This window comes from Syngnathus acus, chromosome 2 (genome assembly GCF_901709675.1).
Source record: "Syngnathus acus chromosome 2, fSynAcu1.2, whole genome shotgun sequence".
Taxonomy (NCBI): Eukaryota; Metazoa; Chordata; class Actinopteri; order Syngnathiformes; family Syngnathidae; genus Syngnathus; species Syngnathus acus.
This window is the reverse complement of record NC_051088.1, coordinates 11,538,655-11,561,157: the sequence shown is the minus strand read 5'-3', so window position 1 is coordinate 11,561,157 and position 22,503 is coordinate 11,538,655. Positions and strand designations below refer to the sequence as shown.

The 22,503-nt window shown below is 42.8% G+C and overlaps 1 protein-coding gene across 4 annotated transcripts in view; it reads left to right on the top strand.

The window, feature by feature from the left end:
• plekhg5b (pleckstrin homology domain containing, family G (with RhoGef domain) member 5b) overlaps positions 1-22,503 on the top strand; it is a 39,713-nt gene that overhangs the window by 14,027 nt on the left and 3,183 nt on the right. For 2 of the 4 annotated variants that reach the window (XM_037246087.1, XM_037246086.1), the window contains exons 3-17: positions 7,141-7,282; positions 7,430-7,529; positions 7,603-7,663; positions 8,088-8,179; positions 8,338-8,474; positions 9,462-9,628; positions 18,146-18,331; positions 19,933-20,106; positions 20,666-20,761; positions 20,950-21,150; positions 21,319-21,429; positions 21,515-21,664; positions 21,753-21,890; positions 22,124-22,243; positions 22,336-22,468. In XM_037246087.1, the coding sequence (XP_037101982.1) occupies positions 7,141-7,282; positions 7,430-7,529; positions 7,603-7,663; positions 8,088-8,179; positions 8,338-8,474; positions 9,462-9,628; positions 18,146-18,331; positions 19,933-20,106; positions 20,666-20,761; positions 20,950-21,150; positions 21,319-21,429; positions 21,515-21,664; positions 21,753-21,890; positions 22,124-22,243; positions 22,336-22,468 (2,008 nt within the window). Of the gene's footprint in view, positions 1-1,329; positions 1,562-6,044; positions 6,144-7,140; positions 7,283-7,429; positions 7,530-7,602; positions 7,664-8,087; positions 8,180-8,337; positions 8,475-9,461; positions 9,629-18,145; positions 18,332-19,932; positions 20,107-20,665; positions 20,762-20,949; positions 21,151-21,318; positions 21,430-21,514; positions 21,665-21,752; positions 21,891-22,123; positions 22,244-22,335; positions 22,469-22,503 lie in introns of those variants that run through there. The other 2 variants (XM_037246088.1, XM_037246089.1) reach the window with 2 other exon arrangements.

The window sequence follows — 22,503 nt, the reverse complement described above, 5'->3', positions numbered from 1 at the left end:
TTTCACAAACGCCTGCCCAGCTTCAGCACGCTCGCTCTCCAAAACTGAAGCCAACCAAGCCACCGGCCAAGAATATGTGGAAACTAACAGCAGTATCTCAGGGGAAATATTTGCCTTTAATCCTCCCCGTGCGTCCGTGGCCTGTTTCATATGCCGACGCGGCTCATCCTCGTTATCCTCACACTGCCGCTTTTCTTTGTTTGCCCTCGCGACGCCGCAGACTTCCCCGGGAAGACTTGGTGGAATTCAAAGCTCACGCTCGGTCAGGGGGTTAATGCCAAGGTCGGGTCACAGAGGCAAGCCAACTATTCATTTCTCCCCCAACAATGGCATCGCCGGCGGGGTCTAATCCTTCACGTTAATTGCATTGCTGGCCTCCCCTCTTTTAAGAGTAGCCTCTTCTAATTAAGACTGACAGCGGGGGACATGGATTCAACAGGTTGCTTTATTTGGAGCAACTGCTGTGGGGGCTGTTAGGCATTAAGAGCCACCCGCAAGCATGTGCCACCCCCCCCACCCCCACTTCTGCCTAAGGGGGCGCCCCCTTGTTTTTGTGAGCTAGCTAATTGCGAGGGATTTAAATGCAGTCATCTCGGATTAGACCGAAAAATAAAAGAGCGGCCGGATTGCGCCGCCTTTTATCTTGGAAGTCCGAACTTGAACTTGGGAATGACATCACTCCCAGAATCATTATTTTCCTTTTCTTATTTCATTTAATGGGCCAGCGCTGAACCTGCTTCAAAACGCAAGAGTTGGAATTAGTCCACCTCTAGTCCAAAAATTTCTTTGGCCTCAAATGGTTTGACTGTCTCGATTGCGAGTGAGCAGGATGTTTTGCGTTACTAAAAAACAACCAAAGCTTGTGCAATAATAAGTCATAAAAACACAAATGGGATGCCTCCAGGTGTAATAGTTCGATTGTGCAATTCACTTTTCAGATTTTGAACCCCACAAGAGTATTATAGAGATAAACTAATTGTGAAACTTTTCCTTGATATTTTCAGTTCTGAAGTCTGTCGAAATATGATTTCAATGCATTCTGACCTTTGTGACAACTACGATGCTAGATTTTTCCACCTCTATAAGACCAAGATTACTTGCCATCCTTTTCCGGGTTACATCAAGGTGACTATTAAACCCTTCATGTTTGAAAAGTCTGGAAAGATGCGGCTAAAGTGACGTGATGTGGATCAGCCAGAAAGTTAGGGAGCAAAACCGGGGTTGATGTGAGTCAGTTTTGATGCGTGTAAGCTTGTGTGGGTGTGATTGGGAAGGGGAAGGGATGGTGGGCGGGGCCTGTGACTCTCAGCCTGTGTTGGTGTGTGCGGTTGTCAGACTGCTGTCATAAAGAGAACACATCCACTGTCATCTTTTGGGATCAGGAATATCATACAAGCAGGAAAGTTACTGGGACCGCCTCGCACAATAAGATCCAGTTTGAGTCAGGTCGCGACTGGAACTCTAACATTCGCTGTATCTTTTGGACTTTGTCAATATTGATCGTTTTTTTTCACTGCAATTCCCAAGGCTTGTCTTTCCTGGGAGGGTGCCGTTTTCTATGGTAGGTCATTTTTCGATATGCACTTAATTTCGATTGTAGTACGACTGACTTCTCCTAAACTTTTCCATTCATTCCTGCTCAAAGTAAAGGCAGGTGTGTGACATTAGAATTTACAATGGCCGCTTTTGTTTTTCCACATTTGAGTGGAACAGCACTTTGTCTGTTTTTCTTCCCAAGTGTGCATATTTCACATCTGCTTCTTATATCAACACACCAGCCTCTCTCCTGGCACACACCAACCTTCTCCTAAACAGAAAAAAAAAAAAGTTTCAGACAAATCTTTCTCTGTGTCAACTTTGGAACAGCTCTTATCCAAATCAGCAGTCAGTATTGGGATTTGAATATTCTGGGGCCCTGTGCACCCCCTTGTCTATCGGTGTGCCTGCCCTCAGGCAATGGATAGAATGGTCGCTCGTTGCCACATAGATTGTGCGAGCTGCTGCTGCTCCACTTGACTTTGAGTCCCAGCTGTAGGTGAGTGGCACTTACCTCGCTGTCATGGTTTGGACGGTCCGGGATTTTATTTTCAAGAACCGCTTTTCAGTGTGTCTTTATTTGTATGACGACAACAAGGCAGGTTCATGTAAATAGTAGTCCACAGTCCGTGGATCTGGAGTGCGTAGAAAAAACGAAATTTCACATTTCAACCAATCGCGTTAATAGTTTTCTGAAGGGAAAAGATTGATGTGAGTTGAAACAGATCGTTTGCCACAGCATGTCATCAGGGTGGTTGCAGTCAATGATTTCCAGAGAAACGTTCTGGGAACAGTCTGATGTATAATTTTGATTTTAGATGATTCTCTGCTGATGGTTGTTTTGATTGTGATGCATAGAAGACTGTATATTTGTTTGTAACCAATGATTTCCCAATCTGGGTAAGTCTACTTTTCTGTCATCATGCGTCATGAGCAGATGATGATTGCATTGTTGAAGCGGGGCTTCATTCTAGACACAGAGTCACATGACCTTAGATTTACTATAAATATGAGCCTCACTTGTTGAATCATGTTGTTTTGTTCTTTATTTTAATTTACACAACATTGTAGTTTTGTTGATTCACTCAGCTGTGGTGGGACATTGTGATTTACTGGGAAATCTGTAAATGTGATCCTTTCTAAATCTAAACACCTGTTGAAAGAGAGAAAACAAAAGTGTATTGATATTTTTTTCCGACTTTATTAAATCTGTGATAATCCTTGTAAAAAATCGTTATCGTGATGTAGATGAAAATCATGAATTATTATTGACCTAATTTGAAATTGTTATTTCAGAAGTACAGTATGTATCAAAGTAGAAGTCCTTCGCATTAATCAGTAACCAAGAAGTAGCTCTCAGTTTCAAAAAGGTTGGTGACCCCCTGCTTAGAGCAAGTCCATAGAAAAAGAAATTTGGCGGCAAATCAGCTGGACGTGTGTATTACATCTTAGTATAGATGGGCAGTGCTGGCTAAAGTAGGCTGAAATGATCTTTAGATTGGCAGCTGTCCACTAGCTAAAATCTTAATCTCATTCCATCGATTCAATCTTTTACCCCTTTAAGTTCAGCGAGTGTGTGGATCACGTAGGTTGTTGCGTGTACTGTGCACTTAAAACACGTGCATGTGTGCAAACACACATGCATACATATACAGACAAGGTCCAGGTAATTCGCCTCTTTGGCTTTTGGTCTACACGCAAATCATGTTTGAAGTCATGACTCATGACATTCTGAAAAAAATCCAACTGGGATTTGGTGCTGCATGTAGAAGGAATCTGGCTTTTTTTCCCTTGCGCTGTTTGAGTTACAGTGGAACCATAGCGATACATACGTATAAATTGGAATCCTCGATTAATCGACAAAAACATCAACAGATTACTCCCTCGTTAAAAATAATTATTAGTTAAAAGTTTTGGGTTACACCTGTACAAAGGTGTCAGTAATATGTGAAATAAAATTGTAATGATGATGCTGGAAGTAAGTGGTTATTACCAAAAGTGGAGCTGATAAATCTAAATATACATAAACACTAGACCTGTAAACTACTCAAACATGTTACGATGGCTGACCAACACATGTAACAGATAAGTTGTTACCATTGTTTCTTTCGGACAAATTGAAGGAAAGCCAGCGTGCGGATTTTGTATGACGGCCTTTGTGTTATTTTGTACATGTCAGCTAAAGCGATGGACTAGTCCGTCCGACACGGTGGTTTTGTTTTCCACCTTGAAGGATCAGAGACAAGTGCCTCTGTTTGAGTAGCTCCGCATGTGAGTGGCCACAATCAAGTTGTTTAATGTAAAGCAGGCGTGCGGACAGGCGCCCAGTCGTGTTGCATAAGCGCTCTCCAGGCGCATATTGCTGCGCACAGCTCAACACATGTTCTCTTTATTTATTGATAATAAATAAAGACATGGGCGGGGCCTTGCTTTGCCTCCCCCCCTTGGATCTCGCTGGACACTGATCCCCGCTCAAAAGCAAAACGCTTGAAAGGGCCCGTCAATAGTCTCATGTTCGCATCCCAAGGGGAAAGTGCAAGTCTATCTGGAAGACAAAAGCGGGGGGGAGTAACATTGTGCAGACTCACCTCAAAGGCTGGCAATGCAGACGTTGACTTGAAAGTTGTGCGCTGACAGTTTGTGGTGATGGATGTGCTGTCTGGTCCAGTTAGACCACAGTTGATCCTTCCACCCATATTCTGACTGCTGGTCAGAAGATGAAGCTGAGCTGTGGGCCTGGCTTCGTCTCACCTCAAATGCTTGAGCTGAGAATGGATGGATCCAATTGGATGACAATATAGACAATGGGTTTATTTAAATGCCATCGAGGTTCAATCAACAGGTCTCAATTGCTTATTTTGGGGAAAAAGAAACAAACACACTAAAAGCTTAATTTCACTTCATGTCCCAAAACTCTGGTCAGTCTGTCCATTACATTTAATGATGTATGCAGCCTACCGCTATTGTACCATATTTACACCGCATTTAATGGTCTATGTGCCTCTAATGGCCCATATTTACATCATAAACTTTATAGAGCAGAAACAAATGGAGCTTTGATTACTCACCTTGACTGTGATAGGAGGTATTGCCTGCGGTAGGTACCCCCCCCCCCCTCTCCTCCCTCTTCCAATCCTCCCACCCTAACCTCTCCTTAGACCGGACAGACACAAACTTGAACACAGTGTTGCATGCTGTTACATAAGTGCAAGGTGGACTGTTGCTCCTGACACAAGGAACCATCACTTTTAGATCACCAACACTGCGTGGTCAATTGATTTTTCTCTTCTGGACCTTCAGACAGCTCTCCACAATGCAATGTTAATTCCAAGGCTGTAATTGAAATGATTCTATTTATCTTTTCTTTTACCATAAGGTTAATGCAATGCAGTATATATTAAAATATTTACTCTTGGTTGTCAGCAAGCTGTAAACTCAGTCAGATCATACTGCAGGGGTTGGAAACTTGAAACAGGCTCGTGGTGTTTGTAGGATGAAAGAAATCATCCTGACTCACCTTCCAAGTCATCTTTTTGCTGACTTGCATGTGTTATCACGATGTTGTCATTGATGACACACACACCTACGGAATAATTGTGCATGCACATGTTAATATGCTTGTAGGGTCACGCAGGGCGTCAAAGTACCTCGTGAGTGCTCGGCCTAGAGTTTGTCAAAGTTGTTGTGTGTTTTGTAACAAAAACCAATTTGAATCCAAAAATTGTTTTTGGAATTAGACAATACAAGTATATCACTGAACCGAATCAACTTGTTCTTCTTCAGAATACATCAAATAAAACCAAAATGCATTTTTTTTTTTTAGATTCCTGATTGAGCAGATTAACATATTGATCGTTTTAGACCATTTCTGAAATAAATCAAGTACCAAAAAAATGAAATCCACCTTGAAGGGAAAACAAGATTTATGTGGAGTACAGTAAATCGTTTTTGGACACGGACGCATTCAATGAGAACTTCTTCAGTATCTTTCTAAATATAACTTTGTTCAGGGCCCAGCTCAGTCTGGCCCATCCATTGTGAGTGTGGCTGGAAAGAAGAGGAAGGGAGGGGTCGTAGCCACGAGAAAGGGAAGGAGGAGGTTCTGGTGGGCCGAGCAGCTCTGTTTAATCTCTGTTGGACCGTCAGATGGTTTTGACAGAGCACAGGCACCAATTAGGCCTCAAGATTAGGCGAGAAACTCTTTCCCAAATGCTTCTGGTGGAAAGTTTTTTTCCTTCCTATGTTGCTTTATATTTTCAGTGGGATCCCTCATCCTTCTCCCCTCCGCTTTTTTTTAACCACCCTGCCCCCTGCAAGCTGCGATTATACCTGGCTAGACATTGAGAGAGGAGGGGATTATTAATTAATGAGGTGGGGGGCGCTTGCTAGCCGCCTGGCAAGGTGGCCAAATGGACGTTTAGTCAACGCAGACATGGAGCTGTGTCGCAGAGACACGGTTTTACTCTAGCTTGGTGATGTCCTTAGCCCTTTTCCCGTGATGTCAACGGACTACTTCCTCTTTGACAGGAAGTGGACTATTTTTACTTTCTGTTCATTTGGTTGTTAAGTCATTGGAGTCACATTTGAGGAGATGAAATCACTTTTGGGTATGTCTTTTTTTCCCCCCCTCTTTCTTCTTAAGATGATTAGTTAAGTCATATTAGTCAACATGAGCATAAAAATAAGATATCATGTGTTTAAGTATTGCGGCGCACACATTACCTTACTCCTGTATTGCCATAATGCATCGTGTAAAGTATGTTAACTTAATCAAATTATTTAACTGACCACACCGGTAACTGAATTAATTTGTGCATTTTCTGCACTGTCAATTTGGAAGATTTTTTTTTCGATATAGGTTGAGCAGTTAAAACTTGTTTTTAAATCTGCTTAATCGATTGATTAATTAAATGATCGATATGTATCGACTATAAAAATAAGCTCTAATTTCATTGAATGTATTGCTGAAGAGCCGACTGACAACAGATGCTATCTCAAAGCACGAGGTCACTGCAGGGGCGTCTCTAACATTAGTGACGACACTTGTGCATGCACAGAATCTGCACAAGCACAATAACAGGAAGTTCATTAGCGGGACCGCCATTGTATCTCACTATACGTCCTTGCATCCTTGACGCGCGTGTGCGTGATGGTGGCGGAGGCGTGCAAGAGCCCCCTGGAGTTTATCAGCCTACCACCCCTCGAGGTGAGGGATGAGGAGAGGTCACCGGGTTAGATTGGTGGTGAGTGTTGGATCTGTCTGGTCTGAGACAGATCTCCTTAATCCTGCAGCCTTCTGCTGCCTGTTGTCTGGACTCTGGAGAAAAAAAAGCTGGATCGTAGTCAAACCTGGCTGCTTGCTAACATTTCTTGGGTGGCCATTTTGGATTGTGAACTAGTAAGCCGATCTCAGAGGTGAAAAGCTGACAGACTAAACCAGATGGTGGGAAGGTTGGAGTCTCCAAATCTTAGGAATCAGTTGTCATTTAAATCACTGAGGTGTTGCCAAAGGTGGATTTATTAAGTAGTTGCTTTGTACTTGATTCTGCTTGAGTCCAGTTTCTGACATAGTTCTTTTTGTATGTATACATTTGTAATCTACAGGTTTGCCACCACCCTGACTGCCAAGGCCTGAATAGCAAAAGCCCCCTACACTTGTGTGAGTCATGTGACTCACGTTCCCACTTGGAGAAGAACGACAACATGCACTTTGACCGGCACCCCCGATTTGACTTACAACCTCAAGGTAGCATGCATTTTCTTCACTCTCCCATCATTTGATCACCGTTAGTTGATATTGGTTAGCAGGAAAGCCATTTTCCACTGCATGGCAATGATGTGGTACTTAGACTCAGTCTTGTTATTATTCAACAACACCCATCTCCCTCTTTAGCTTCCATCCTGGCCCGGAACGTGTCCACGCGATCCTGCCCCCCACGCACCAGCGCCCCCTCCGACCTCGAAGAAGAAGATGAGGGGAGCAGTGACCGCGGGTTGGTAACCTTCCTCTTATTAGAATTATATAATCACACTTTTATTTTTAACTCAAGTGTCCCTTATTTGCAGGGAGAAGAAAACTGGGGGTATGAAGCTGGTGAAGAAGAAGCCAAGGAGGAGACACACTGATGTATGTCGTCATCCTGACTCAAGGCACTTCCTGTGCGCAGCACCATAAAAGCCACCAGGCAGAAGCATACATTTGGTTTTTGCATATTACACCCTTGAAATTGCTGGGTTAAAAATTGGACCGACCCAGAAAGTGGAATCAATTTGACCCAACTTTGGTTTGGTTTGTTTGTTGGGTTGCTTTGTACAAAAATGGGTTGTTTTGTCCCTCTTTTAACCCCAAATTGGGTTGGTTTTAACCCAACATTTTTAAGGGCATATGCTGCTAGGGGTTTTCTCCTTAGCTGCCCTGAGGCTTAAAGCTAGAGTGCACTGCATATGAGCCTCCCTGTGGGGGTGCTAAGAGCTCGCATGTGCTCCATCAACAGTGTCGCCAGGGGAGCTTCTGTGTAAGCTAAGAGTGTGTATACCCTTTCTTCCTTCAGGACCCCAGCAAAGAGTGCTTCAGTCTTAAGTTTGACCTCAACGTGGACATCAACACAGAAATAGTGCCCGCCATGAAAAAGAAAACCCTGAGGTGAGATCGGAATTGCTGTTTTCATACCGGTCACCGTACTGCTCACATCTCTGATACCACTTAATCACTGCAAAGATCATGCAGATGGAAGAACCCTTGTGGATTAACATGTTTTGTTTTCCCCAATTCTTTCAATGGCATTTGTCTCCTGGTGCCAGAGAGGTTCTAGGTCCAGTGTTTGAGAGGAACGGCATCGAGCTATCCCGTGTCGACTTGTTCCTGGATCAGTCCAACACGCCGCTGTCCCTCAATTTTGAGGCCTATCGATTTGGCGGACACTACCTCAAAGTCAAAGGTAAAGGCACCACAGTCGTATCATGTCTCATTGGTTGCTCGTTTTTGAATACTGGCTGAAGGTTTGGTTTTTTTTCTGGAGTCCTAACTGTCAAATGATGTTTGTCCAAAAGCTGCTGTCTGCCAGATGCTATTGTTCTTACCAATCTAAAAATGACTCGTGACACTGGCATCAACAATACCACTTTGTTCATAGAAAGTAAGAAGCCTTTTGATTCAATGCCAAGTGGTGTATTTGACATATGCACTCTTATCTGAGCTGACCTTTACAACAACGAGGGTAATCTGTATGGACCAGTTTCCTCTCACACCCGTTGTCCTGACTAAAAGAGGAAAAGGAGTGGACTCCTTAAAGTGAATAAAGCTAACAGGAGAGGTGGAACACCTTCTTCTCGTTTATATCTGTGCTGGAGAAAAATAGGGTAATTGTAACAAAGATTGTCTACCCTGATTAAAAAGCAAGCAGCAGAGCTCGGGCCCGGAGCTAAATATGGTCGCATTCAAACAGACAAAACAATTCAAGACAAAGTAAATATAGTGTGTATGGATTCTTGCAGAGAAAGCAAATGCTCCAGAGGTACCTAGTTATTGATGTGCTGTATTGACCTCACTCCCCTGCAGATCCTTACTCCATTTATTTTACCACTTTATATTTGTGTGTGTGTGTGCAGAACAGCTCCACACCTGCCTCTCAGTTCTCAGGTTCGAGGTTCAAACATCAAACATCTTTGTGTGGAGTGTCTCCCCCCCCCCCAGTTTTCTGAGTTTGGTCATGAGATGTTTGCAAGCTGAGCCGTGATTGGTCATTACCTGAGCCCTTAGGCACTATGATGTTAATTTCAGTCACTGGCAAGTGTTTCCACTGCTGCCTTAGATGAAAAAAACAACAATATGAATTAGAACGCTGTTTAGTGAGGATGCATAGAATATATTTTAAATAACATGTTTGACTTGGCTTCTGTTTTAATGGTCCTCTTTCGTCCTGAAGCACGGCCTGGCGACGAGCTAAAAGTGGAACAGGGGGTGAAGGACATGAGGTCGCTGAGCTTGCCCAACATGAAGCCCGCTGGGAGTCAGACCCCATACATCCTCACACCAGCCAATGAGAGGGTGGAGCACGGATCTCTGGGACGTCGCGAGGGCGCCGATCCGTTGGTGAGTCATCTCACACATACACACCCTTCTCTACTTTCCATCACTTCATCTTCTATTGTTGGACTCCCATCATGCTTTATTGCCATCGCATCCCTCGTCGGTGATCCAATCATGACCTCGGTGTCCGAGGAGTATGTTCCCAAGTGGAAGTCTGGAATTGTGTGCCTGTCCTGATACAATACTTTCTAGTCCACTTCCTGCCTCACTCTGGTGTGGAAGTAGGACACTGGAGTCATCAAGTTGATGCTACCTAATGACCCTTGTCACATGGACCAAGAGTTCTATTTCCTGAAGATGAACAACTCGCTTTCATTTCCCAGCATGTCACTTTGGATTAGGTTTAGCATTAAATCCCACATACTTTGCTTTAGTTAGGCCACTTCTATACCAACACTCCTGTAATAATTTCTTTAACCTTGTATGCCTAACTTGCTGGCTGATTTGGAAAAAAATAGCTTCACATCTGCAAATTCCCTCACGAAATGGCGCTAGTGGCAGATCCCACCAAATTAAAAACCAAACCCACTAAGAAATTAAGGAAAAGGTCTCGTCAATAATAATATTTTTTTATTGTCATTAAGGAGTATAACAAACATTTTCTCGTATTGGCAAAGCACCTACTTCCCTTGCCGCCAGACCCCCTCTGCTGGCCCTGAGAAAAAATACAGGCTTCACATAACTGGCTGTATCTGTGGAGAGGACTAAACTAAACGAGCCAAGTTTCCTCACACACCAAAGCAGCTAAATAGGGTTTTGCGTTAGGTCAACGTTACTATTGCCAAATACATACTGCACTGTCCAAAAAAGTTTGATAACCTGTATAAAATACCAACCCCAAAACAATACTTGATCTTCATCCTTGTGTATTACTAAACAACACAGGACACAATTTAGAGAAGCTCCTAGTCATATTTGAAATGTGGGCCTATTATCTCTTCAAACTGGTTGTCAAAGCTGAGACTGATGATACATGTGGGTGCTCATATCAATGGTGAGTTGGGCAGGGTAAAACGGTTAAATGTTTCTCTGACAGCTGTAGTTACAAGTCTGGAAAGTTAGTCAGCAAGCGCGTACACACACACCGAAACAAAACACAAACATCCCGGTTGCTAAGGAAGTCTCTTTGATTCGAGTAGCGTCAGACCTCCCGTTGCATCATGGGATATGTCATTGTCTTTGTGTCTGTAAACTGTGAGACAGTCATTATATTTTACAGCTAGTCATCCAGTCGGGAGTTGTTTTTATGTAGAAATGGCAAGCCAGTTGTTAAAATGACCCTCTTAGCTGCAGTGAAACAGGAAAAACACTCATGAAATAAGTACAAAATTAGTTATCAGGTCAATAGGGGTAGAAAAGCACGTCAATATTATATGAACAGATTGCAGTTTTTGACATGTCAGCCTGAATTTTTTTCTTTTAATAATTGGTACATATTTTAGAATGTTGTTATTGGGGGCTTGAAATTGATAGCTGGATATATGATTGATGAATAAACTTGAGTAAATTGCCCTTCAAAATCAAGTACCTCCATGTTGTGGAACCATTGGGCTCTGCTGAAATATGTCCTAGCTTTAGGTTTCTGTCGGTCACTTCTCTACTGGCTTACTCTTTGTTTATATTTTATTAAGACTCCATCGTAGTCAACTGCTGCTTGTTATTGTCTCCTTCAAGGTTGTGATGAGCTGGATGATTATTTTACAAGGGAGCCTCAGCTGAGCAATCTGATTGGTCCAAGACGAATTCCGGCAATACTATTTGATAATTCCTATAAAGGCAGTGACTTATCTTTTTAAAAGTGACCTCAAGTTCAACTTTGGCTCGCATGCAAAAAGTACCGTAATTTTCGGACTATAAGTCGCGGTTTTTTTTCATAGTTTGGGTGGGGGGGCGACTTATACTCAGGAGCGATTTATATACATATATATGGGTTTTTTTTCACTTTTTTGGGCATTTTATGGCTGGTGCGACTTATACTCCGGTGCGACTTATAGTCCGAAAATTACGGTAACTAAATTAGCGGTTTACACTCAAAGGTTATGCGCTTGACTGAAACCACAGCACTTTACTTGAACTGAATTGTCAGAGTTAGCAGAATTTAATAGATTTGTCTAAGTACATAATTTTAGGTCCCCCCTTTTTTTTTTTGCCTACAGCCTATATCACGAAACATTACACAAGAAGGCCTTTTTACCCCCCAAAAAAAGAAAATCCTCAATTTTTCCATTGGCCAACATCCATTTTTTTAATCAATATTTTAACCGGACTCTATGCTTTTTGACAGGCTGTCCTTTCTAAGAAATTGTGGCACGTTGCTAATACAACCCCTGGCAAAAATTATGGTGATTAATTTTGGAGACAAAAAGCAAATCGTGGATTTTCCACAAAACTATTTTTATTCAAAATATCTCCCTTCTGGATTTAAGCAACAAAGTTAAATTCACTGTTAATGTTATCCAGGTGTTTTTGTTTTGAACACTGCGAGAAGAGTAAATAAAATGTTTCTGAGATTGCAACTAGGCCATGAAAGAGAAATACTGTATTGTATGACCTCTTTCCACAAAATAAACTTTGGCTACTCATAGATTTTAGGTAGCTTTCCAGTACCCCAAAACGAATGAGGTTGAATATATCCATCAAATAATATTTGCCTGCACAGTTAATTGCAGCCATTATCTCATAATAAAGTCTGGACTTTGGAAATATTACTTTAAAAAAAACAGAAGTCTTCACGACTGTGTAAAGTTCATGTGAGTGGTAAGACGTTGACGAGTGTGGCCAATGAAAGAAAGTATTTATACACTCTGTCCTCTGTTTTATTGTATTCATTTCTTTGTGTGTAAGCAATTGTCTTCATTAACTTCCTTTTTCCCCAAACTATGCAGTCAACTCTTGAATCCGCTTCATGTTATTTCTACAGAGCTTGACAGTCTCTATCAGACTTGTCTGATGGCTCACAATGGGAGTGTTGGGTTGCACGTTGGCTAGCGTGTGGCTGGTTTTGCATGTCAATGACCGACTGAGTGGCGGTCACATGTGTCTTCTTGGCGGCGTTTGAGCTGACTCACTCTCCAATGAGTCTCTGTCTAATACCAACAATATAATTTGTTAACAGACAAGTGTCAGTGAATGGCTTAATAAAACATACTTAATACGAGGAATGTTCGATATCACTTTTTTTTTTAGACCGATACCGGGACAAGTACTCAGTTCTTGAATAGTTACCGATACCAACCACCAATGCAACTAGTACTTTTTACACGTAAAATCCCCCCAAAACAATGACAGATAGTTTAAAAGAATGGGTTAGGGTTAGAATGAATGAATCCAAACATAGAATTTTCCCTTTAAATTAAATCAATGGCAATTTTCTATTCTTCTAATTTTTACATTGGTTTTGGTACTTGCCCATCCCTACTCAATCCTTAAATAAAATATGACCACTTTGCAGCTCAGTTTTCCTCCTCATGCCTATGGTAAAAACGATAATGCCAATGGTAAAAACTAATATTGATAAATTATAAATTGTGTGTGTTTCAAGTGTAACACATTTAAATATTTTGACTTGATCATTTTTCTCTTGCTGAATCGAACCTGCAAAGATCTAGTGTAGTTTAAAATGCTGACTGCGTCTTGTGGGTGGAGCAGCAGAAGTTTGTGTGCGTGTTGTGTGCGTGCTGTAGGACAAAAGAGATCTCCTGACACCCTTAGGTGGGGATGAGTGCAGGCGTGATCTTCGCCCTGTAGCACTTCGTACCTGCAGGATCAGGTCGCGTTAGTTCATTTTCAGTTTTGAACTACTGCTATTATTCTGAGCCCTGTCTTCCCGACAGAATTTTTTGAATATTGATTTGCGTGAATAATTAAATGATGCGCTTTAGTCGCCTGTCGTCATGGTACAGCTGGGACCTTCTTCAAGTGGAGATCCCAGAGTCTCCACAACCGGACGTTTACCAAGCAAATGACTGTCAGGTGAGAGGCACTGAGCCTTGCTTAGTTGTTGTTTCATGAGTCAATGAATTCTGTTCAATGGGAATTGTTTTATTTATTGGCGTTTTTGAAAATGTTCACCTACAGACAATAAGATTAAAACCTGTTTTTGCAAACCTTCAAAAATGAAGTTGGCAATGACGTGCATATCAAATGCTTGTTTTGCTTTTTTTTTTTTCAGAGTTAGTTTGAATACAGCAAATAATAGTAAATAATTCCAGTAATCTTTGTTTCTGGACCACTGGTGAAATGTGATCAAGCATTTTCACTTTAAGTTTCCTTCTTAAAAATGTGCATCACTAAAAGCACCGTTATGTAAAATACTTTTTTCCTATTATTTAACTCGTGTCAACATCTGATTATCTCCACATTTGTGTGACAAAATCAACAACCTGCAGTAGTCAGTATGTTTATTTTGTTTTATTTATGAAACCGATTAGAAAGCTCTCAAGCAGAAACGGCGTCAGTGCTGCATCTTTGTGGTTGGTGGTGACGGTGGGGACAAGTACTGACCTTTTGACCAGTTACCCTGTGGATCTTCCATCACAAATGGCAGTCACACTACATCTTCATCCTCCTAGTGCTGAACTTATTCGGTCACAGAGCCCAATAACTATGCAGTTAGAGGCAAACTGCTAGCATGTCTAAAAATCATTCGGAAAGTTTGTAAAAGAAAGGTATGTACATTTGTTCTACAGTAATCCCTGGATCATTGTCATACATACCCTTCATTGCCATCAAAAATGCAGTATATGCATGTGAGATGCAGGTTTGAGTTTGGTCCACATTGGGCCACCATCCATACGTTTGACACCTTTCTAAGTATGACTGTGAAACTGAAGGTGCATAACTTTAGAGGGATGGTCTGTTCTGTTTAGTGATGTGTAAGTTGACATGTGAAGATGTTAGTCTATTTCCTGGTTGTTGTATTAGTCACTGTTGTGTACAGTGACGGTGTCAATTGAGGCTACGGGTAGGTGTGCTCGGAATGTACTTTTGTTTACGTCACTTTGTTAGCATTTGTTCAATAAATCGATAGTTTCAATCATCCCTCGATGGATTAGTCTTTGTTCTAACTGGCCGTGGTAGGCAATAATAAATTAGCTATCAATATTTACTTTACCAGAGATGTGCAGTTAAGGATACAATGTTATGCAGTGGTGTCCTTATAACTACATTATAGACAAATGAAATATAGTAACCAAGGAGAGTTGGGTGGGGGGTATTATCTTCATCCTGGAGGGTAAAACAGAAAATAATTGAGAGGCACTGGGCTAGCCCAGATTTTTTTTCCAATACCATGTCAACAGTTTGTGTGACCTCTTCAGTGTGACGCATGTGTTCACAGCGGGGGATTTGTTGTCACATCCATTTCCCGGTTGTGCAAGGGACATTTTTGTGCAGGCCAATGTCTAATGTGTGTTTTGAAGCTTTCGGGAAGGTTGCAGTGTTGTGTTTTCCCATCGATAATCAAACCTGCCTGGTCAAGGAGAATTGTTATCAGTGATGGGGGAGGGGAAGTATTAACATACAGTCCTCTCCCATGTAAGGGTTCTCCCATTTCTCAGCCAAGGTTACTGCCGCAAATGGCCATTGATAAGATAAGGCTGTGAGTGAGGTTTAATATCATTAACCTGGACGGTCCCCCCCTCACTTTCTTACTGTAAATGGAGGCTTTGTGGCTTGGAACATCACTGCCAGGCAATAACCTGACCGGTTCACAAATGCTTTAGGTACAGTTAGCCAAGTGAGCAAAACTTCAGAGATTTTGAAACAAATGGAAGCAAATAATAAACATGGAAATAATCTGCTCCATGCATGGTTTCAACTAAACGTTGAAGAAATCATTCTTTTAATCATAGCACTGCAAGCTGTTGCCTTGAAGCTCTGCCTCCAAATATTCAAATCAGCCTGTTCCCCCCCGGTGGGAGGTGAGGGGGCAGGGGTCTGCTGCCTCGCGTCCTCTTTCCTGGCCAACACAATGAGGCAGGATCCTCCTGGTTGCTATGACTTCATGCCAGTGTCCGCGTGATATGCAAGCAGCCAGGAGCTTCGCTACACCGCCTGGGCGTCCCCCTCGTCAGGAAAATAATCATTCTTTGTGGAACGGCATTACCCTGTGGCCACTCCAACCGGGTCCTGGACCGTAACCCCTCCAGGTAGACAAGAGCCGCGAGTCGACTGGATGCAGGACAGAGTTTAAAAAGGAGAAAAAGTGCAGAAGTTGGTTCCAGAATGGGCTGCAACCCATGAGTCCATTTGAGGGAGCAGTATGGTTTTTGTTACTTTTGACATGCCTCTGGCTTCAATGGTGAGTGGAGAAGGACACTAATCAGAACTTCCTCAATGTTGTTTGCTTCTTCCTTTTTCTTTCTTCTTTTTTTCAAAGGCTTTGTTTGCATCATCATCATCAAATGTGAACCTTGAACCCCAAAAGAAATCAATAGATTGTATTCAGTTCAACTGTCAGCGGAGGAGAACATAGGCTGAAAGACCAAAACGGTTCCATATGTTCCTTTACCAATTGCTGAAGTTGTGAACACAATTATTAGTAGTCATCATTTTGCTGAGCAATAGTTCTTTTGGTCACAATCTTGGTTCCTTTATTTAAATAATCAGAGATGAATGCATGGAGGTGACCAAAATGGAGGCAGGAAGCTTCTGCGTTTGACATGCCAAGGTCGTCGGTTTATTCAAACAAATCATCATAAGTGGTTCTCACCGTCGCTTTGTTGTATTGAATGGCTTTACTCTTCCCCCAGACAAAGTGGAGGAAGTTCCGAAATGTTGGTGATAGTTTAAACAGATTTTGTGAAGGTCTCCACCAGTCTTACCTCCCCTGAAAACCTTCTTATTCGGTCTGTTGGCCCAGAGAGTCCCTTAAAAACCGGTAGTTATCTTTTATTCCTTATCTATTTGTAGGGTTAGGTGCTCTTTGGTACGATTGCGTGAATGGAATGGAGTGTATTTCTTTTTTTTTTTTTTAAAGCTATGGAATCACACCATCGGCTGTAAAAGAAGAGACGATCACGTCATTTACAATTGTGTATTCACTCAGGTTTTTGTGATCCAGCTCTTTTTACTCATTGTGAATAATTGCTTGATTTGAGAAGTAATCGGCTTGTTTGGCCAACAAATTTTGACAAGTGAGACACCAAAGTTTTTTTTTTAATTCCGACTCGCAGGATACAGTTTGTGGTTTATTATAAATATAAAATCAAAGCAATCTTTTTCTTGTGTGTGGGGGCCATTCTCCATTTAACAAATTGTCTTGTGTAAAGGTCACGAAACCTTAGTGGTCCATGCACCGACCTCCTCCTGGGTCTGACCATAAGCCTTCACCCAATCAGCTTTGAGCACAAACGTGTCTCTGGTGTTTGTTTGCGTCTGCAAAGGAATTTGTTTGGAATTGTGTCCCATTGCTGGTGTCAACGTTGTGGAATGTGAGGTCCTTGAAACTATATTTGAAGGTGCGGGGGGAATTCTCTCCCTGACCCCCCCTTAGCGGTAGATTCCTCATCACTGACACTGCGGCGGTAAAAAACAAGTGCTTCCTCAGATACGGCGGCGGCGGCCCCTGTTTGTTTGCTCGGTTGGTGCTCGTAAAGTGAAGGGTGCACGGCGGGGCATGCTGACAGGGTAACAATAGTGGGGTAGTGTGTGTGTGTGTGTGTGTGTGTTGGGGGGGGCTATGAGTGGTCAGTCTTGGAATGGAGCAAACTTTCTGTGATGTAATGAGCATTCACTCCAAGGAAGTGGCCGTCCTTCCCTCTCCTGTTTGTGTCTGACTGCTTTAATGGCCCTGCTGATGTCATCTCCAACGCCAAATTCCCCGGAAAACTTCCTGTTTGTGTCTCCCCTTTATGTATTTCCCTCGTTCCATTCATCCATCTGGAACATTTCTGTTTTCCCGAGAGATGGGGGAAATACTGATACTTCTTTCATTTTCTTTTATTGTCACTGTCCTGTGACCACCGTCTACTGTCTGTCTATCTGTCCGCTTAATGATTTTAAATGTTAAAGTAGCCTTAATGTTGTTTTGTCTAACAATGGCATCTCATGGTGAACTGATACTTGCAAGTTGGAAATGCTTCTCTCTGCTAGTAAAAATGAATAGCACAAGTTAAAATAATTTTACATTGAAAACTAATGTATAGCCACCTGAGCAATATGCCTGTTTTTATCCATCTTGGGGGTGGGCGGCCATTTTTCCACATGCTGTCGACTGAAAAAGACATCACAGTTGCTCGGTTCTGGTAATGACGTTTCCCGTCATTTTCACTCGACAGCAAGTGACAATATGGCCGTCTCCTGAGATGGATAAAAACAGGTGGATGTTGCTGCTTAATTCATATTCCACAAACACAATATTAATCAGAGTTCTGTTTTTAGACTAGTAGGGGGTTCAGATTCAATGTTAAAAAGTCTAAATTGTCAAGCAGTGGACATTCATTGATTTACATTCAAAAGTGCTGTGATGTTCTTTGCCAAGTTTCTCCTTGCTAAGTTCCGTCCTCTCCACACCCGCAGGGTCAGTCTCGGCGGAGGAAGAACATGACCGAGTTTCTGGGCGAGACCAACATTCCCACACCAGATACGCTCGGGCAGCTCGGTGGCTCGCTCCCCGGCTCCGGTCCTGACAGTTGGAAGAACCGAGCCGCCAGCCGCTTCAGTGGCTTTTTTAGCTCCAACGCCGCAGCAGCATCCTTCGGCAAGGTAAGCCCGTATGGCTTCTTCTTCTTTGACCAATAACGGCGTCTAGTTGGCCAGAAATTTAAAAAATAGCAGACCAAGGCAACCGTGTGACGACTTCCTGTTTGGCTTTAATGGCTTGCTGGTACTGAAAAGAGAACATTACAGTAAAGCTGTAGTAAGGCAACTGTGGGGTGGAGTTCAATGGTGCAGGTGGTGAGATCATTTCCCTCCAAATACTGTTGGCTCAGATATTTTCCTGCCAGCACTTTTGGAAATGAGTTGGCAGAGGAAATGTTCCGTACTGCTTGTCCCTCACGTTAAAAACGAAATCGTTGACGTTGGTTATTTTCTTTATGAACGTTTTTAGTGGAACAGTAGAAGGCCGTTGTTTTAAATTAAAGTTAGATTTTTTTATATTCATTTCAAATTACTGTGATGCGCACAAATGTCAAAACTATGTTACGAAACAATAAATTAAGCCATCATCAAATCAAAAATTATTTGGATAATTATTTGTTTTAATACCTTAACTTAAAATTGATCAAATCTTTAGAATTTGAGCCTCTCAACAGTATCGCCGATTTCTGTTGTGCTCCATAAGCAGATACAGCAGATTCTTTGTGTGTTATTGAAATAATACATTTGCTTATACTTTGGAAAACAATGATCATTTGCAGATTGTGGGCGTGCAGGTCATATGATACACATGTGCATGTGATTTACTGGATTTTACAGTAAGTTTCAGAAGCAATGAAGTTAATGTTTGCCAAATCATCACCCTTGTCAGCGTTAACAGTTGGATGTGATGGTGTCTTTTCCTGAGAAAGATTTCCTCGGCAAAGTGAAACCAGAATTATTTGTAACAAATCTTCAATGATCTTGCCAGATATTAATCTGACAATGACTACTGGTCACACCCAGTTTTTAATTCTACTGGGGTTTTTTTTCTGCTATGGCCCTAGAACTCCTTTGTTGTCCTTTCCTTTGTTGACGTGGGAATAAATAACCTATCCAAATGTGTAAATATTTAGACTTTAGAATAAAGAGCTGAGCAGAGAATGGAAGTGTTTGACGGTCCTAAATAGCAGTAAACCTTGCTTGCAACAAAGCCCTCATAAAAACATTGTGTTACTTCCCCCTTGTGAGTTCACATCCCACCCAGGGACAGACGTCAGCTAGAGACACAATCTGTCAGTCACCTGTCAGGGGTGGGCTCGTGTCTATTCACCCTGTCCGGCCCCTTTAACCTCCCCAGAGTCTGAGATCCTCCAGCGGGACCTAGACCTTTTGCACCTCAATATTTGCTCCAACCACACACACACACGCACACGCACGCACACACACCCCTTTGAGTAATCATGTATCTATGACCCCTACCCCTGGTCGTCCTTTGTTTCTTTCATTTGACATCCCTGCCTTGAAGCCCATTGTTAGAATGTTCTCCCCACACTTAATTTGATTTCATAATTACGTAAAAGGACCTCTTCTTCCGTTTGCCATCACTTCCTTTGAAGCCCATTGTTAGAGGGTTCACCCTGCACACAATTCGTTTTTATGACATTAAGGGCCGGCCGGCCGGCGTCGCCATGTTCCATCATAACAGTCAACTTTGTGGCCAACAGGAAGTGGACCGACTGGAGCAGCTTCATAGCAAGCTGCACTCGTACACGTTATTCGGGCTGCCCAAGGTGCCGCGGCTGCTCTCCTTCCACCAGGACTCCTGGGAGGAGGAGGACGAGCAAGAGCCCGACTTGGTCCTGGAAGACAGCTGGCGGATGTTACTGGACAATGCTGAGGTAACCCAAACAAATTCATATCCAGAACCTCTCAACTATGGTAATAGCCATTTCGCTATGCCATACTGTTGCTGTGATGTCAAAACAAAATACTCTTACCTAATTTTTACAGTACAAACATCCACTAATCTTTGAGTGGCAGCACAGTGGCCCAAAAGTTATTTTAATTGCATATTAAGTGTTTTTTTTATTTTTTATTAGTGCACATTAATAGTATACACTGTTGATAGTTTAAACCAAAAATGAACCACAAACTATTATCCAAAACATCTTGGAAGGGTCTCGTAGTACACTACTTCCACATGGTTTACCTTCTCTGATTTCCCAGAAGGATGTTTACAAGACAATTATCGCACTGCTGTTAATTGCAAGCGCAAGCGCAAGTGCATGACAAACCAAGATAGCCAGCCATTTATTGCTTTGGCAATACGCATGTGCTATGATTATATAACATGCTATAAATTTACATTGTCTGATATGTGCACATTTCTCATGCTCAGACTTGTTTGACTCACGTGTTTGTGTGTTTTGTTTGTTTGTTTGTGCGTGTGTATTTTAGACTTTGACACGGAGACAGTTTCACCAACAGGAGGCAATATGGGAGCTGCTGCACACAGAAGCCACCTACATTAGAAAACTCCGAGTCATCACTGATGTGAGTCCAATAGAACAACCAGGGTACATCCACACGCAGACATACAAAGGTCACAGAATGACAGACATCGCTTGCTGGAAGTCGTAAAATACCAAGTAGCCTTTCCCTGAAACATTAGCCAATCAACATGATGCGCTCATGGAGCTCAAGTAATTTCATCTGTGTTAAGTTTATCGATGCTTTTGCAGCTCTTCCTCTGCGGCCTGCTCAACCTTCAGGAGAGTGGCCTGCTCACCGAGGTGGAACCCCAGCGGCTCTTCAGCAACATCCAGGAGATTGTGCGTCTGCACACGGCCTTCTGGAACCAAGTCATGCTCCCCCTGTTAGACAAAGCCAGGCAGGCGCGGGCTCTTCTCGACCCCACCGACCTTGAGCACGGATTCAGGACGGTGGGTTGCAGCTTTTGAAACAGAGGGTTCCACATCTTCACAGTCACTTTGATGTATTTACGTATTTCATAACAGTACTTGTCCCAATAGTTCTACTGTACCATCAAGCGATAGTGGCAGCCTCACTAACCGTGCATGTACTGAGCCGAGTGTTGCGTTTGTCTTCAGTTCGCCTCCAGGTTCAAGCCTTACATCCGCTACTGCATGGAGGAGGAAAACTGCATGGAGAACATGCGAGCGCTTCTCAGGGACAATGAACTCTTCAGGACCTATGTTACTGTGAGTCAGAGGCAACAGCCAATGGTCTAGTCTGTGTTCCTGTTTCTGTGTTGTGGTGTGTAACAAGTCTCTTGTCTGTTGACAGTGGGCAGAGACGCACAAGCAGTGTAATCGTCTGAAATTGGCAGACATGTTAGCAAAACCTCATCAGCGGCTGACCAAATATCCCCTCCTGCTCAAGAGCGTGCTCAAGAAGACGGATGAGCCCAACGACCGAGATGTCATCGGCAGCATGGTAAGGGGCACATTGAATACACGCTTATCACACATTTATCATTAAAACAAGCCTGAAACCGCCCTAAACGATCATGCTTGACCTCTAGGTGGCCTCGGTGGAGGGCTTCATCGACAGCATCAACTCCCACATGCGTCAGCGTCAGGAGCAGCAGAGGCTGGCCACCACAAGTGCCCGCATCGACTCCTACGAGGCAGTAGAGGGCAGTAGCGAGGAGGTGGAGAAGGTGAGGACAAAAAACGGTGGAGCTCAGCAGGATTTTGGAACTGTGAACAGGATTTGCAATTTTAAATATCAGTAGGTTTGACCTACACCGCTGTGTATTTGGTCAGGGTAATTTTTCAGTGATAGTTTAGAATGAGGCCTGAAAAAAAAAAAAAAGACGGCAAATATAGTAAAACTTGGATTTAACCCAAACATGCGCATTTATTTGGTGACAACCCACGTGTTCCCATTCAGATCCTCAAGGAGTTCAACCACTTTGACCTCATGGCTCCCATGAGAGGAACGTCTCCCGAGGAGACTCGGCAGCTTCACCTGGAGGGCGCTCTAAGGATGAAGGAGGGCAAAGACAGCCGGGTAAAGCCAATTTTCCCCTGCTTTTAATCTTTCTGCCTTGTGTGTGTGTGTGTTATTTTTTCTTAATTATTGACTGATTCTCTTCACTATAGATGGACGTCTACTGCTTCCTTTTCACTGACTTGCTGCTCATCACAAAGCCCGTGAAGAGAGTCGAGAAGGTTAAAGTCATCCGGCAGCCTCTCCTCATCCACAACGTCGTCTGCAAGGAGCTGAAAGACACAGGTGACATGCCACTGACGTCTCTGTTGTGTCGAACT